The sequence below is a fragment of the Arabidopsis thaliana genome, chromosome 2 (assembly GCF_000001735.4).
Source record: "Arabidopsis thaliana chromosome 2, partial sequence".
NCBI classification, from domain to species: Eukaryota; Viridiplantae; Streptophyta; class Magnoliopsida; order Brassicales; family Brassicaceae; genus Arabidopsis; species Arabidopsis thaliana.
The window spans coordinates 178,743-192,117 of NC_003071.7; the positions used below are offsets into that span (position 1 = coordinate 178,743).

General features: G+C 35.1%; 2 protein-coding genes, 1 long non-coding RNA gene and 1 other non-coding gene across 8 annotated transcripts; 1 reads left to right on the top strand and 3 right to left on the bottom strand.

Annotated features, from left to right (window-relative positions):
- Window positions 1–217: 217 nt before the first annotated feature.
- On the bottom strand, window positions 218–461 carry AT2G03985. Its single transcript, NR_139979.1, has one exon. It is a non-coding gene; the product is annotated as an other RNA (long non-coding RNA).
- Window positions 462–1,290: 829 nt separating this feature from the next.
- Window positions 1,291–5,022, bottom strand: PIN4 (Auxin efflux carrier family protein). 3 transcript variants are annotated; one of them, NM_126203.3, is made up of 6 exons: window positions 3,275–5,022; window positions 2,838–3,105; window positions 2,613–2,698; window positions 2,078–2,235; window positions 1,907–1,983; window positions 1,291–1,802 (listed from the first exon to the last, which is right to left on the bottom strand). In NM_126203.3, the coding sequence occupies exons 1-6, from the start codon at window positions 4,455–4,457 to the stop codon at window positions 1,736–1,738; spliced, it is 1,839 nt and encodes a 612-aa protein (NP_565261.1). In that variant the 5' UTR covers window positions 4,458–5,022; the 3' UTR covers window positions 1,291–1,735. The 3 variants fall into 3 exon arrangements, with proteins under 3 accessions (NP_565261.1, NP_849923.1, NP_001323732.1); NM_179592.2 differs by having other exon boundaries at window positions 3,263–5,022; NM_001335061.1 differs by having other exon boundaries at window positions 1,326–1,802; window positions 2,078–2,698; window positions 3,263–4,897.
- Window positions 5,023–5,197: 175 nt separating this feature from the next.
- Window positions 5,198–5,992, top strand: AT2G01422. Of its 2 annotated transcripts, NR_143714.1 has the most exons (2): window positions 5,198–5,463; window positions 5,726–5,992. It is a non-coding gene; the product is annotated as an other RNA (non-coding RNA). The 2 variants fall into 2 exon arrangements; NR_143713.1 differs by having other exon boundaries at window positions 5,198–5,992.
- Window positions 5,993–8,865: 2,873 nt separating this feature from the next.
- Window positions 8,866–11,627, bottom strand: HB17 (homeobox-leucine zipper protein 17; the record flags this gene model as incomplete). Of its 2 annotated transcripts, NM_126204.3 has the most annotated exons (4): window positions 8,866–9,314; window positions 10,656–10,735; window positions 10,856–11,046; window positions 11,330–11,627. In NM_126204.3, the coding sequence occupies 4 exons, from the start codon at window positions 11,625–11,627 to the stop codon at window positions 9,056–9,058; spliced, it is 828 nt and encodes a 275-aa protein (NP_178252.2). In that variant the 3' UTR covers window positions 8,866–9,055. The 2 variants fall into 2 exon arrangements, with proteins under 2 accessions (NP_178252.2, NP_001324758.1); NM_001335062.1 differs by having other exon boundaries at window positions 8,866–10,735.
- Between the last annotated feature and the right edge of the window lie 1,748 nt (window positions 11,628–13,375).

Genomic DNA, 13,375 nt, shown 5'->3' on the forward strand with positions numbered 1-13,375 from the left:
GAAGTTGTTCAGTTTTGAAGGAATGAAAAAAACTTTTTGGTGATATTATCGATACTATGTGGGAATATGATAAACACAATATTTTGACTGTTGATTAGTTCCACGAAAATATGATAAACTCAACATTTTGACTGTTGATTAGTTCCACGAAGATATACATGTTGATATAATCGAAAATGTGGTCCATGTTGTTATAATACTTTGATGCTCGAATTTTGATGTTCGAAACACACGTGGGAAGTTTTTCTTTTTCCATAAAAGTTTGAACTCTATAGGTTTAAAAATGTATAGTTCAAAACGAATCCTTTAGAATTTCCCAAAATAAAAGAACTCACAACTTCTATGGGCATATAGATAAGAATAAGAATATCGGGGCATGTGTGTAAACGAGTAACACAACAAGTTTTACTTGCAAAAGATATAATATGGCAACTTTTGTCGTCAAGTGAAATGCGTCGTCGCTTTCGGGCGAAGCCTGCATGTTGGTCCATCTTAGATTTTGCATTCCATTGAATTTTCTTCACATCCACTCTCCCATTAGTTTTGATGTTAGTTTCGGAATATTTGCTTTGTTTTCTATATAGTATATTGATGCCTCGTTAAATTACTACTTGTTGGATGAGTAATCATACCGTATTTGAATGACCAATCCTAATACGAAAATCAGATGATCAATTCATAACATTAAAAATGTTTGAAAAATGAGATTCACACTACTTTGACATTATAAAGACTACGTTTGATAGTCTCGGGACCATTTTTTCTATAAAGGGTGGTCTTTAGATTCATGTGCGGAAGTTCACAGAATTTGAAGTTAACATAAACTTTTTGAGATTTTTTTCTGCTAGAGATCGTGTATTCTTAAAAAAACGGGACCGTAAACATGCATCGTATGATCATAGGATTAATTAATTAGAGATTAGGATTTTGCTTCTGTCGTAAAACAGTGTTTGTTATCAAGGAATATGCTTAAATTAACTGTAATAAAATAAAATTACTGTCTTTTGAAACTTTTGCTTCTGACTGTTCAGACCTGATTTCTATCATTGACAATCAAGACGATTGACCGACATTCGCAGCGGAATTGGCATCCTATCGCTCCTTAGTTTGTTTTTTCCTTTCTTTCCGTATTAGATTTTTTTCTCGTAGTTTTAACACTCGAACTGATTGTTTAGCTAAAAAAGCTCGGGGTAGAAATAATATTTTCTCCTATGTAAGCATAATGGTTCATGAATGGCTCTCTCTAGCGGAGAATCTCTTCCCGATGAATTAATATTAATGGTATTTGTGGAAAAAATAAATCAGTACGAGGGTGTATATATATAGTATAGGACTATTTCAATCCAACTCATAAGCTAGTTTCAGTATAAACCACTTAACTAGAAACTTCAATTAATAAAAAAAGGTGCATATTACATATCTGCTTAGCCAAAATCTACACATAAATTAACAAAAACAGAAAATGAAAAAATAAAGGTAAGGAAGAGAGATTTTTTCTTCTTGGCGTCTAATGAAGACAAGATCCTTAATCCATTCAAGTCTTGTTCACTAAATCCTAAGTACTTTTGTTGTGTTCCACAAATATTGGAACCAAAAACCAAAGGCATATCTTCTTCTTCACCTTCCACTCTTTCCCACGAAAAATAAAGGCTTTGCTTATTTCCTCGTTACCGAGAAATAAATAGCCCAATCTCCGAGGCTCTCTCAAAAGCCAGTTGATACTGAAGGGACCAATTCAAAGGCCAAGAAGAATATAGTAGACCAGAGTTATAGGTAAGGCTATTAACATTCCAAATATGACCCTGCATCCATATTTTTCACCATCATTCACACATTTGTTAATATATTGTAAGTTTGTAACAAAAATAAAAATGTGGCTGTAACATAAAATAAGTTTGGAACTTACCCAGTGCTTAGAATCGTGGGATGCACATTGTACTCTTTTGCAAACACAAACGGAACTATTCCTTGAGGCAACGCAGCCTAATAATTCATGCATTCATCAACATCATCATCGTGATCATGTAATATTTATAATAGACCTAGCTATATCATGTAACGTTATAAATTTGTATACCTGAACGATGGCTATACGGAGAAGGTCGCCGTGTAAGCCAATGGCAATCCCAGCAACAGCCATGATGGCCGGACCGGTTATAAATCTGACCGCCATGGCAAACGTGGCGACAGAGTTCCCACAAGCAATGATTTTGGGTTGAAGTGCCATGAATAAACCTTAAAATTACACCAAAAATAAGCAATTCATTAACTAAAAGGATTTGAGAAAATTGACAGCAAAGAGTTAGGTCATCTACTTGGTGAGACCCAAATAAGTAGACAGAGCCAGTGGGGACTCGGCGTGGGGACCGGACACACCAACATGTCTGGGTCAGAGGGTCAGGATTCTCTCTTTGGGTAAGTGCTTTGTACAGTTTATATGACTTTTACCAATTACAAGCTGGACAACTACGACTAATTAAACACACAGACCCACTTTGCATTAAATGAATCTTTTTTAACAGATAAGATGAGAACAAATTTGAACCCAACTTTAAAGATTAGATCATCATCAAAACAAGTCTAGATTTGCATGAAGCAAGGTTAGTGTTTACCTAAGCTGAACATAGCCATTCCAAGACCAGCATCTGAGAGTATGGAGATGGATTGTTGTAATATTTTGGGCATAGCCACATGCCACCTGCTTCCAAAAACAACCCATACTCATTATTAGTTCCCACTACAATTATTCCATGCATAGATGATTATATTATTTCCTTTTCTTATTATAACATTTATCCATAAAATCTGTAAGTAAGAAAATGATTGGACTCACTGACCGGTAAGCAACAAGAGCCCATATGAGACCGATTAGACTGGAGTACGTGTTTGGGTTTCTGATCAGCTTTCTCCACACCATTATCAATATCAGTCGTGTCATCACACTTGTCGGCGGCATATGTGTTCCGTTGTTGCCGCCGCCATCTCCACCAGCCGCCTCTAGCTCCGCCGTGGAATTAGACCCCATTTTATTCAGCCCTGCTGTAGCTTTCTCTATCTCTCTTTCTCCCTCTCCACTATCAAGACCGCCGATATCATCACCACCACCTGAGAAAACCAAAAATCATGAATACATACAAAAATAATAGTATTCGAATAATAATAAAATTAAACCAACAAACCTCTAGCATATTATTTATGTAAACAATTTTCCGCAATTTTAGCTAAATAATATTTGATGACAAAAAAAAAAAAAAAAAAGAACCTCTAGCATTACTCTTTCGAGGTTGATCAGAGACAACCATCCGAATCTCCTTAGCACCTTGTTCAGATTGTTCCGTTGCCACGTTGTCGCCTGCACCTCCGCCAAACACGTCGGAGACCGGAGAAGCGCTTGAGCTCCAAACAAACATGTGAAGCTCCTTAGCGTCATGGCTCGCTTTGCTATCTTTCTCTTGCAGTTGCTGTTGGTTTTCTTTAGGAATTTTATTCGGTTTAGTTGAAACACCCGTACCGGTTGAAAACTCCGGGTTCGGAGCCGGGTACGAACCGGCCGCCGGAACAGAACTGTTAGTGTTATTGTAAAATCCATATTTAACGGCGTTGTTCTCTTCGAAGTTCGAAGGCCGTGGAGTCGGACCACGAGAAGATTGAACGGAGTACAAATCCGCCGGACCAAAATTCGAAAGCCTCCCGCCGGGAAACCCCATAACAGAGTAAAAATCAGAATGGTTAAAGTTAGAACCTCTCGGAGTCGAACTAAGACTATAGATCTCAGCTCCGGTAAGATTCGAAGGCCGTGGAGTCATCATCAGTGACCGTCTCGATGCGTTTGATTTCCTCACGGTAACATGAAGCTTCCCGTCGTTTCCTATCTCAGCATCCGTCTCAAGAAAATCATGACCGTCGAGAGAAACGACGTCGGATTCAACTTTAAACGAAACAATAGACGCACCAGTCTCCGGGAACTGCTCCATAATAAGAAGCTTAGCGCCACGGTACTCGAAGAGGAAGAGAAGGAGAGTGTACCAAATGATACACTGAAGAACAACGACTTGGACCATTAGAGAACCTGCGTAGGTTCCGTACATGGCGATCAACAGAGGGATCCCCATGACAAGAGTGTTTGGGAGAGTGCTGAGAGAGAAGATTGTGATCATCCACTCCAAGCTACCGTTCTTGGTTAGGTTAGCCCATAGAGCAAGTAAGACGAGCATGATGATTTTTTGAAGCGTGTCGGCGGCGACGAAGCGGAAATTCATGGCGTAAGGATCGTTGGTGGAGATGAAGTGGAAGGAGAGGAGAGGGACGGCGAAGATAGCGACGAAGCGGTTGATGCCGGAGCACTGGTCTGGTGAGAATATCTTCCACCACTGTACGGATCCGTAGGCGAGAATCATAGCTACGTAAAGTGGTACCACGGCGGTGAGGACGGTGTACAAGTCGTGCCACGTAATCATTTTTTCCGGTGGGTTTTGGAGTTTAGTGAGAAGACAGTGGCATTTGAGGGGGAATTAGAAGGAAGAAGAGGGGTAGAATGGGAAGAATAATAAAGAAACCGTTAAGAGAGAAAAGTACAGTAATGATTTACAAGGATTCGGTGAAGAGGACTAATTTATAGAGGTTTTTGAGGCAGTGACAGTGTCATCATCATCATCAGCACACGATTACGTTTTTTAAGTTTGATTAATAATTTGATTTAAAATGGCTTTGTGTGTAGTTGAGTGGGGACACGTGGCAAATCGCATGTGGGGGGAGTTTTCTGGAGGGACGTGGACAGTTTTATGGAATAGTCGTGCTTTTTTGCTACTATCTTATTACGAAAAAGTGGTCTTGTTTTTGCACTTTTTGAAAGTTGCAAAAGGAACTTTGGCGAATACTACGAATTACTGTATCTGTGATCGTTTTTCTTGTAAATGTAATTTGAGTTTTGATTCCAAATAGAATCAAACTATTGTCTACGTACTTGGTACAAGAAGACAGCCACATAAAAATTACAAGAAGAACAAATGTCATTAGTGTTAGGTCCAAGCCACTGTTGGACCGTTGAATTAATTACACACATTTATTCCCTTTTCAAAAATTCTCACTTGCTATGACTAGAATAATATTTTGTTTTTTGTTTTTGTTTTGTTAAACTTGTAAATATCATTAAAAATAAAATTTGAGGTATTACAAAAAAAATATTACTTATAGTTACTTATATTACAAAAAGTATTTACAAGCTCACATCTCGTCATTTTCTCACTCTTAAAATTTTACTCTCCCTTATCTCTAAAACTTCAGCCGCCGCCTGCGTTTAGGGTTACCGGTTCCGGTGGCTTTCTCAGCACCGGAACCGAAGTCTTTTGTTTTGCTCTTATTCTATCTTTTTTCTTTAGACACATCTGAGAGATTTTTTTCCAACGGTTGTGAATCTGAATTTTCAGATCTAGATATTTAAAGTCTAAAACTTTTTCTTTTTAGGTTTTTGCTGTTTGTCTTTTGTCTTTTTCAAGAACAGAGTCAGATCTGGCCGATCCATCCAAGGCAGAAGCGTTTCTATCCAAATTTTCGCCTCAGACTTCTGAAATTCCACCTGAAGATCCCGATCTCGTTCTCTCCTTCATGAGGCTCTCACTCCTTTGGGTCTCTGGATGATGGTTTTATCTCATCGCCCATTCGTGTTTAGGTTGAGTTAAGTGAGGCTTCTAGTCTCAGATCTATCAGTTTATCATTGTTGTTTTAGACTTTGTATATTTCGTTTGAACTCTTGGATTTTGGGTCTGGGAAGTACTTGATCAGATGTGATGTAATTTGTTAGATCGGTTTTTTTCCCCTTTGTTTCATTTAAATATGTTTTTAGTTCCTGGAAGGTCCCATGTACTCTCCGGCTTTTAGAAGAGTGTTTCTCTTGTCAGCTCTTGTACTCAGATCTTCTATCAATGAAATCTATATTTCCAGTGAAAAAAAAAATAGTTATAGATAGATGTTGGTCTGAGACTCTCCGACTCATTAGACCATCCTCATCGAATAATTTTTCATAGATGTATTTCATATAAAATAATATTAAAGGTATAGATGTCTTAAATGTTTTAGGAAGATATAATTTTCATTTTAATGACCCTCATATTTTTTATTTGTTTTACTCTTTTATATTTAAAAATAGCCATCTAAAAACACTCATAAAAATAACCAATGTGGATACTCTTAAATCAGTTTGGACATAACCAACAAAAAGGAAAGAATAAAGAAGTAGGTGGTCGCAAAATCACTAGGATTTGATAGATTCAAGCAGAAACTAAAAGGAGCGAGATTTCTGGGAAATATCAGAGAAGCAGACGAGGTCAAGTCCTATAAATCTGATGGAGAGTAATGTATAGAGGCATCAATTGTACACTAGAAAATCCCTAATATTACTTACTCATCTAGCTCTAAGAAGTAAGAACATCTCAGCGAAATCTTTGTAACTTTATTTCGGTATATAAAAGTCCAGTTTGATTCTTAAAATTGTGATCATGTTTGATTCGATGGAGGACTAGTTATGCGATCTTGCATCCACAATAGAGTAATATTGACCAGAAAGAAATTACAAACAAAGTTACAATAGTATGACATGGAAAAATACCAAATCCAAAGGATCATCAACGTTGGAATGTAAAAATTTTGATTTGTGTAACTCATAGTCATAGGATGTGTTCGAGGAGTGAATAATCTCCCATGCTTAATACTAGTATATATCTGGATGCGAAATTCGCAATTTTTTTATTTTTGTAGCGAAATGGTAAAAAGAGATTCAAAACATTCATCCAGCAATCACTTTAATTAATCCGAATGATTGCAAATGAAAATAGATTCTTTATTGAACACATATGTTTACAAAACAAGAATAGTATTTTTTTCTCATAAGCCTTCCGGAAAAAGTCTACTTCATCATAGAAAAATGAGAAAAATGATCAATGATCATCTATGAGATCAACGATCATAGATGGGATTTGTAACACAACAACACAATAACGGGTTTCATCAATTTTCAAGTCTACTTCATCATCCATCAAGACTTTGGTCTTTAAATATACAATGGAAGCAAATTAAAATGATCGTTCAAAAATCTTACAAACCAGGAAACATAGAAAAGTGAGAATGTGGAGATCAGTTCAATGATATTGTAACTATTGAAAAACGGTTTTTGATCGGCTTCACTATCTCCGAAGGCAACGTTCAACTTGTCTTCGAGCTCCCTGCAAGCCGTCTTGACCCGTGATCATTGATCTCAACATTTTCGATAAAATCAAACTTACATCGTAGCCGACTGAAGAAGTATGGCATCCGAATGAATTGGTAATAACAAATTATAGTTTTGTTTCTCTCCACAATATATATGTGTTATTGTAACAATGATTATTGCTTGGTAACCAAAATATATAGTCGTAAGAATATCATTCACATCTTTATCTACCAGACCTGTGATGTAGATAAACTTGCTCAAATTCAAAGGATCATGGATTAAGCACTTGAGTACTGTATATCATTTCCCGTCCAAGATCATATTATTATTATTCCGCCCGCATAAGACACTTCAATTATATGTCCAACCCAATCATGTCTGATCCATATATTTATTTTCTAGACAAATAGAGTTTGACCTAACACTACTTGATAGTTGATACGACCAATCAATAATCATGGGATATTGTTTAGGAGATTTGAGTATTTTCGGACGAGGGGGTATATTTGTTATAATTAACGACATATTTTCTAACACACACCTAATCACATGGCGAAGACTGAAGAAACGAGAGCACGAGTCACACTCACCATTAATCGTTTTTTTTGTTTGTTACATTAACTACAAATAAACTAGCATTCAAACACATATTATAGTATCAAGATTACGATGATATAAATAGAATTATAGACCCTTAGATAGAAACGTATCGAGTTTGGCGTACCTACAAGATCAATGCTCTTTTCATATATATATATGCTTATAATAATAAACATATGCATGTTCGTTCGTTACATGTAATATCTCGCAATGGATCAAATCTTATGGTAAGACACGATGATCTGGATTCTGGTCCCATGCAAAAGAAAAGATCACAGCTGTGATTTTCTCAAAACTCAAAAGAGCTAAAGCGTCCTTATTATTCCCTAAGCAGACGCTTGATGGTTTAACAAACCAATGAGCTAGAGGGGTATGTCTGATGTCTTGATCAAGTCTGGTGTCTCGAAATAAACACAAACTAGTTTTAGGCCTCGGCCAAATTTATTTGGTACCGGACCGAACCGAATTTAACTAAGAGGTACCAAACCACTGAACTAGTCGAAGGCCCAAGTTATGATGGGCCACTAAATTTAACGGCTACAGTGTTTCGCGTTCTTATGACTTAGATCACAACATTAATGCAACTATAATTTGTCTTCAAAGAACACAAGTTTTCTTTTTTCCCCAAAAATCAACATATGTCATTTAGAATTTAATTAGTTAAAAATTAGTTTATATACAATGTAGCACTCCCTACATTTTTTGGTAAAATGTAAAGTATTTATACCATTTTTGAAATTGTGACAGAAATTACAAGAAACACAAGAAAAGGAAAAAGATCAAAATCTATAAAAAAAAGATGATAACAAAACAGTAAAAGAGGAGAACGAATGTTTATAGCGAAAACGAAAGAAGAAACACCAATTCAGAGAAACTCAGAAATTCGCGTGATTTCCACAACTCCAAAAAGCTGGAGTCCCATCCTAGTTACCGCGAGCAAACTCTAACAGAGACCAATACAACGAACAAATTTTACGGGTCAATATGGGAGTAATAAACTCAACAATTGAATTTAGTAGACTTTTGTGATAATGATCTGAGATATAATTTTTCTAAACAGTATCTTATGTTATTTCAAACAAGATTAAATGATAAGGGACTTCTGGTTAACAATAATAATAATAATATTTACAAAGCGGAACAGAGTCTCTTAGTATTTACACGAAATCATGTGATCGTTAATATTTTGTAGGCTCAATAGCAGACCTTCGTTGACTTCTAAACCATACTCAAATAATTAAGATACACAAATCAACGATCACGCTCTTGCGGCGGAAACGTTTTCTTAGCCGGAACCGGCACCACCGCCCTCGAAGGGCTCGCGGCAGGGGTAACTCGCTCGCAGCGAGGACACATAGTAAGGCTCGAGGCAGAGTTCACCGTTGTTGGGCCAACCTTCATGGCTCTAAGCTCTTCTACTTCTCTATGGAGCCTGTGGTTTTCTTCCGTTAATGAACCAAACCACCTTTTGAGATACTCGCATTCCATCTCGGTTTGCTTCAATTTGCTCCTAATCCAAACAAATCCAAAAACGTACAGTACGATACGTTATTTTTTGACATGTACGCGCGTAAACACATTAAACTCATAGATGTTTTTGTACAACTTGTAAATTATAACATGCAAGCAATGATCAAATGCTAGGTGACGATGCAAATATAAAAAATCATGGAATTAAAAACGCATGAACTGCCCAATGAATTATGAGTCAAAGGGCATTGATGAGAAAGCAAGTACACGAGGCACAAAAAAGAAAACACGTTGATTGATTTACTTAAAAATTTATTAAAAAATAAAAAATCAAACATATAAAAAATTCAAAACGAAAAAAGGCTTTAAAATACTTCTATTATAAAAAAGGGTGTGGTTATGATTATAGACTTATAGTTATAATTTGGGAAACCGTCATAATAGTTATACGACCAATGTTGAAATTCTTCTTATTTATTGCACCATACCTTTCCCATCTGCTCACAATTATTGTGGGATCTAGATAAAGGAACTATTTTTATATTGAGTCTAAAAAAGAAAAGACAATCTAACCAATTTTCAGTTTGAATAACAATGACTATCGGATTATATAGATTGATTACTAATATGTGTGTTTACACATGAACAATATATATTCATGCAGAAACTAAAGACATATAACCTATATACGTTACCGGGAAATTGTAATAAAACGACTGATGCGTAATGAGTTCATGAAACATTGAGACATATGCATTGACACGTGAATATTTAGGTAAATGAAATAATGTATACACGTATTGACGTACACGGGCCAAAGTGTTTTGTAAAACTTGCTCCAAGTTACATCACACATTAAACATGTAATGGATATCACAATTGGCGGCTCCAAAATGCTGTTGTCACTTTTGAAAGTAACCATGCAACAACACATATGTACGTGATGTTGATATATATAACTACTTCAACATTAACATATTACTTTTATTAATACGTGTGGCTGTTAATTAATCTCTTTCCGTAATTTCTTTGACTTCAAAAATTTAGGAATTGACATTTTCCTTCTCTATGTGTAACAACTAAACAAGTGGTGACTCTTCAAGAATTTAAGAAGGACCTAGAAGGAAAACATTATAAAACAAATATTTGATTTAGGACAAGATTAGCTTTTTATTATTTAAGGGTACGACTTATATATACACGTTAACGGGGTGGGTCGAATCCGATTCAGATTTCATTTTTTCTGCTTTATTTTTATATTCCGTCAACGTTTAACGCTTATATTTTTGTGAACTCTCTCGTTAATCATCAACCACCCACCAATGATGTAAGAAAACAAAAGTCTCTTAAGAAAGAAACAAAGAGGAAAATAAAACCGTACCTTGCTCTACGGTTTTGAAACCAAACTTCAATTTGTCTTGGCCGTAGCATCAAATGCTTGGCAAGTACTTCCTTTTGTTTCTATGTTTCACAAAATAAAAAACAAAATAGATTAACATTCAATACAATTCTTTTTGTTCTAAAATTAAAAGATATAAAAACAGCAGAAGTAGTTATGTTTTATTGTGAATAATAAATTACGGGATTAAGGGTATGATTCTGTCTGAAACTATCTTCAAGAAGACGTGACTGTTCTCTGGTTAGACGGAGTTTCTTTCGCGGAGGAGCAGAGCCATCATCGTGACTGAATTCTTCATCGTCTCCGTCTTCAGACGACGGTAACCGATTCATGTCTAGCCTTAGCTGGTCTCTTCCTCCGCCACTTCCTTCATCTGAAACTTATTGCGTGTATAAATTATATTCACAAGGACAAAATGAAAAAATATGTGATCATAAAGAAAAAAGACGATGAAAAAACTAATTATATTTTTATGATTGTCAATATCTGTTTAGAGATTTTGTTTGTAAAAACGAAATAAGATAATCAGATCATCCACCAAAAGAAACATAGAATCCAAACACAAGCCTCATCATAAATATATACTTGGTTGGTTCATATAGTAGTTTCTTTAATCATATTGAAGCATGTATATATGTGTCTTGTGTAAAGCTTACCGGAGAGAGGGGATGAAGAGAAGCCTGGAACGGAGATAGTAAGATCCAAGTTTGAAGAGTTTTCCGGCAAAATCGCCATTATTTTGATCAATGAATTATTAGGGTTCTTAAGAGCTAGGATCGAAGAAGAAAAGGTAAAGTTTGAGAGGAAAACTCTCAGTTTAATATAAAAGAGACAAACTTGAAGCGTGACGATGCCTTTATATTTATACATACACACGCATGCGTAATCCATATGATATAGAGCATATAGTTTATATGTGTATGTGCATATGTACGTAAATAGTAGTTTTATCATAGAAAGACATAACCAAAGTAAATTAAGGAGAAAATATTAAGATGCGTTTGGTATCTCATCAACCTATGAAATTATTTTTAAGAAGTTTTTAAAAAAAAAAAATAGTATGGAAAATTGGGTTTTAAATTAAAAAGCTAAAAAAAGTTTAGTCATAGTAATAAATAGAAGAGAGCGGGGCTGTTGACTGAAGTCTACCGGTCAAAGGATGAATTATGAGAAGAGTCGTCGGAAAATTGACACGTGTCAATCAGTGAAATGGAGGAGTAAAATGCTGACTCCGTGTGGGAGACTGACCCAGCAGGTTTTTTACATTCCATTATCTAGATGATTATGTTTGTTATTAATGGGAGAGTGAGAAATATATAACTGGTGAAGATTATTGAGATAGAAACGCATATTCAATCATCCTAATTACTTACATTAACTTGGGTTTGTTGAATTTTTGTACGGTTTAAAGTAGACGCATTTAAGACAACATAAGAATTTGTTTCCAGATTCAGTAATAGCTTATATATTAACTCTCGGTCAATATTCCAATGGCTAACCATGGAAACATGTAACGTTCCATCTATGGTTTTAAAAGTCTATTATCTTAACTACTCTCTAACTATATTGACTAAACTAGCTAGTTAACAATTCTACGTGTATCGTTCGTTTCATTAAGAGAATTAAAAAAAGATAACATACTTGACCGGTCTAGAACTTTTGTGGTGCATTCTTGGTCATTCATTTGCATGAGTCATATATTTTTATTTGCATATAATAAGCATTCTTGATCACACACGTTCCTTTAACTAACTGCTTAATTATTTAGTTGTGTCCACGATTAGATTAGTATATCAAAGTTTCGTGATTATGACAATCATATAGTATTTGCTCATTCATATTTCATATTCTATAAAGAGAAAATTAGTAAAAAGTTGACAAAAGAAAAATAGTAATCATTTTCTCTTTTCTGCTTTGAGAAACACCATGAGTCCAATATATTCTCCTGCTAGCTCGTGAAACGCATGAGAATAATGTTTCATTGTACAATCATACTGACCAAATTAATTACAGCAAAAAAAGCTTATTATTCAAAAGGTAAGGATTTATACTTATGTTTATACAAACATTAGGACTTATACACAACAAAATAAAGGTTAAATTAGGTTAAATAAAGCATATACCCCTTTATTAAGTAGTTTACTATGGTGGCAAAATAGGAAATAAAGGGGTATGTCATTTTTCGTGTGGATTGATGAAAATATTTGTATGCACTTTTGTGAAATTATGTTGTTCAAATAGTAATCAACAAAAATGTAGTTTAAAGGTCAAGGTCAATTATCAATATATTATAAATGCAGGATTATCTAGTGTACATTTCCAAAATAAATTGGTACTACTGATTATCATTATTATTTTCTTACTTTTTTATGGAAAGAATGATTCTACTTGTTGGTGCATGATATGATTTGCGTTTATTACGTTTCAAAAAGAATAGAAAATGTTTTAGACAGTTGTTACATCAGCCAGATTTGTGTAGTCACCACCACCATATTCTTTGTGCGGTCGATTAAACACATCTTACATTAATCATTGTCTACTTCTTTTACTGGAACAACCGAATACATATATATCTGTAAAACACAGTCTTCCAATCAATGTTCTCCCAAAATTTATGGTTAATGGCTTAAAAAGCAATGGTAAAATTAGACATGGGTATTTGGATAATTCGGATTCGGATAATTCTGATGAGGGAGTTTATT